This window comes from Cupressus sempervirens, chromosome 11, assembly GCF_028749045.1.
Source record: "Cupressus sempervirens isolate cs-2001-9-10 chromosome 11, ASM2874904v1, whole genome shotgun sequence".
Taxonomy (NCBI): domain Eukaryota; kingdom Viridiplantae; phylum Streptophyta; class Pinopsida; order Cupressales; family Cupressaceae; genus Cupressus; species Cupressus sempervirens.
The window spans coordinates 552,047,964-552,051,817 of record NC_143128.1 but is presented as its reverse complement, the minus strand read 5'-3'; the positions used below and the strand labels follow the sequence as shown (position 1 = coordinate 552,051,817).

The 3,854-nt window shown below is 32.0% G+C and overlaps 1 protein-coding gene across 1 annotated transcript; it reads right to left on the bottom strand.

Moving 5' to 3' along the window:
• Positions 1–300: 300 nt before the first annotated feature.
• On the bottom strand, positions 301–1,632 carry LOC149530817 (uncharacterized). The gene has a single exon (XM_089808252.1). The coding sequence runs from the start codon at positions 1,630–1,632 to the stop codon at positions 310–312; it is 1,323 nt and encodes a 440-aa protein (XP_089664378.1). The 3' UTR covers positions 301–309.
• Positions 1,633–3,854: the final 2,222 nt, after the last annotated feature.

The window sequence follows — 3,854 nt, the reverse complement described above, 5'->3', positions numbered from 1 at the left end:
AAACAATCAAGATTTCAATTTTTTAAAATCATAACAATTTTTTTTTTCACTTACGCTATCATTGAATGATGGTTGATGCTAATAGCTTATTAATTTTCCTTACATCTGAGATTAATTAATACAGGTATTCAGATTATTTTTGGGTTAATCCTTCAATTTGAATTCCTGGAGGCTCTCATGAAAGTCATCTGGACAGGTACATATGAATCTGTTCGACATATTTAATATTTTTATTACGAAATTACAAGGAGAGTCCTATCGTCTTTTACTTCTTGTGATTCAAGACATTCATTTCTTTCCCATTGGCGATCAATTTGACCAGATATGTATAAGGCCTCCTGTAGTGCCTGTATAAATTTCATTCCTTTCTGCTTCATAGAATAATGTACTTACATCTTCCAGAGCCTCTTCAACAGTGCTCTGTATCAGTGATGCATTAGGCCGATTTCTACAGCTTATACCTACATCAGGATCATTGCCACCAATCTTAGCATAGCAAATTCCAGTCAAGATGTTGACAATGCTTATTGAGCAATTTGTTCTATCATGAGCTTCAAGGGGCTTATGAACTTTGTTGTAAGCAAGGACTAGCTCTTCGTTATTTGTCAAGTAAACGATACTCGTGTCAAAACCAGCAAGCTGTACCAAGTGGTTTCTGTAAGATGCAACTAGCTCTGCTTGCAAATTCCATACAAAAACATTCCCACTGTAAAATGTCAAGAATAGTCGTTTAGCATGTAAGAAAATAAGTGCTGAAGCCTTCTCTAACTCTTGTCTGCTCAAATCAATTATCTTTTCACTCTGAACATCAATCATTTGCAGACATTCATTCTCTTGTCTTAGGAGTATCTTTTCATGGAAAAGCTCAACAAAATCTACCTGTTTGTTGGGTACTAATGCATGACGAAAAGATTTCAGAACCTTACCATCAGCCATAGATAATATCTTCAGAGGAAGATATCTTCCACAAGGAGATTTTTTCAATATCAAGAGCATTATACCAGAAGTGACCTTTATGGCTTCAATTTCTTTGTCAGATATGGAGCACAAGAGTGTATAGTTCTTCAAATCAAACAACTTGTAAATATTATCTTGGGCTGAAAAAGTAAGAGCTTTACCATTGACATCATCAAACAGTACGAAACTAGGCAAAGTTACATTCTCACTTTCAAACAAATCGATGCCAGCATCTGGTTGAGCTCTTCTAATGTACTCAATTTGGGTTGTTCTGCACTTTATTGAGATTCCATTAGAACCACTAATTGATACTGTAATGAGAGAATCATTTTCCCTGTTGTAGTACAACCTTCGAATTTTGTCGTGTGGATCTAAATTCAAGTAGCAAAGCATTTTATTCGTGTTTCTATCAATTGCAGCACAAACACCTGATTGTGCTAAAGCAAATATAATACCCTGAGCTGAAACTATTTCTTCAATCTTCATGAAACCGTTTCTAAAATCTTCCGGCAACATTATGGGAGAAAAAGCATCAAACTCTTCCTGCAACTGAAAATTGTGGAACTTGATCTGAGATTGAGCATTTCTTAAGGCAAATCTGTTACCAATTTCACGACTCGAAAGTTTTTGGGCAATGTTGTTAACCTCTGCTCTACGCTTCCTTTTCTCTGCCATTGTCCTATAAAAAATGACAGTAATTCGAGGATTAATGCTGCTGCTAATCCAAGATTCTATACAAAAAATAATAATTTAATCGCCAGTCAGAAAGAAATCTATTTCGAATATAAATTTATCAAAAATGTGTTTTCAATTCTTATACATTTCTTTGATGTATTTAATGGAATTCGAGTACTAGTTGGCGACCCTACGTTTCGAAACAGCTTTTCAAAAGTCATGCCTAGTGAGAGCAGGGACTAGAAATAATAATGAGGTTGTTTAAGGCGAGTTTTGGCTTAAAAAATACAGGAAGAATCAGTTTTCCGGTTGATGCCTGGGTTATCTTTGTTTTGAATGGCAGGATATCTAATGAATGAGAGCATAAACGTTAATGTAAATACCAAATAGAAGTGTTGGGAATCATTGCCCAAAAAATTTGTGTTTTTCCTTAAATTTAAATGTATATACATATCTATTTTCCATCAACGGTTTGTATAAAATCTTATTCTTCTCAATAGTGAAATTAATATATGAATTTTGTATTAACTCATTTTAAATTATAGTATTGTTTCATATAATATGAAAGTATTCAATTTTTAAAAAAAAAATATGGTTAGAGAATTAGGTATTCTCCTATGAATGCCAAGTATAGTATAATAAGAAGTTATGGACTAAACATTTGGTCTTAGCAATGAAACACTACATTAGTTTGGACGTAACTTGGATTAAAATTTTCTTTGTACATTGAATAAATTGAAAGAACTTTTAAAGAGATTGAACCTCTAAATGAAGCTCTCATATTTAAGGTGGAATCTATTTTCTCTTGATTATAAGATATATAAATAAATCAACATCAAAAATAATATTGAGACGTTAAATCTCACATGGCTTGACTACACAAAGGAGACTCCAACACTAGGTTTTTTCACCTTAAGGCCTCACATTTAATAAAAATAAAAATAATGATCTAGGAAGTAAAGGTGGACAATAGAAACATTATCTTCAATATTGTTTATCAACTACTTTAGAAATCTCTACCAGAATATTGTTAGAAACCTTTGGCAACCCATAGTGTCCTCGTAAAATAAAAGAATTGGTGGCTTGTTAGAGGAAACGAGATTATCACTAGTTAAAATCTCATTAAAAGAGAGATCTTGGGCCCTTATGCCTATTTCATATGCTCCGAAGTTAGTTAAATGCAAAACCACTTATCTTTTTGAATGTGAAGAAGGATCCTCTAGATATATCACATGATGTTAGTTTTTACTTTTTTTTATAGAAATCTGTTGAATCTTGAAACATGTTTAGTCTGTTGGAACAAGTGCTACCAAATGTAGTCAAAGATTAGGAACATCAATGAAGTTGTCAATCCTTCTATCCTTCAACACATTTAAATACTGTGTGTGAAAAATTAAATAAATGCAAATAAAACTCATGTTGAAGTTATTCAATTCACCTAAATGCATATAAATTATTCCTAAACAAAATCTCATAGCTAAATTTTAACTTATGTCTGCATGATCTCTTGCATTCAAACTTCCTAAATTTGTCCCAATCCTTCCTCTATGTTAACTCAACCTCGCTTTACATAAGATTACCATCTTTAGTAAATTTACATTTGAGTATAGATTGGTAACCATTTTTCCAAAAGCTTCAGATGGGCTAGATGAGCATGCCAATAAATGTTTCTTGCAAGATCATGTCTACTTTGGAAATATTAAAGCTTCAAAGTCAAACTCTAAGGCCTAAGATAGTTTGAAATGACCTATAGTTGTCAAAATATGGGATTAGAAATTATAAATTGAAAGAGAATGTCATAGTCTTTCCAATACTTCAAATTGTTTCTCACTGTAATACTCAACTTAAAATTGACTACCTTCAAAAAATGGGTCTCTTGAAATAGGAAATATAAAAACATGTTAGACACATAAATGTGTTGTAAAAGGGAGCTGCACACTTTGGTATGTATCTTGACACATTACAGGGCTTCTTGGATTAGCTAGATCTTAATATATGAAAGGGAACAATGCAAAACATACTAATATAACAATATATATGATTTTAATTTAAGCTCTTTAAAACATAAAATTAATGTACTAAACTACTGAATTTGATTGATTATTTGCTAGAATTTTACATCTACAACTCAGTTCAACTATACTAGATTAGTCCACAAAATCCTATAATAAAATGATATTCCTACCTACTTTTATCATTTTGCATTTTAACAAAGAGATTTT

Excerpts from the sequence above, each read along its gene's own strand:
- LOC149530817 (XM_089808252.1), bottom strand. The coding sequence starts at position 1,632 with ATGGCAGAGAAAAGGAAGCGTAGAGCAGAGGTTAACAACATTGCCCAA.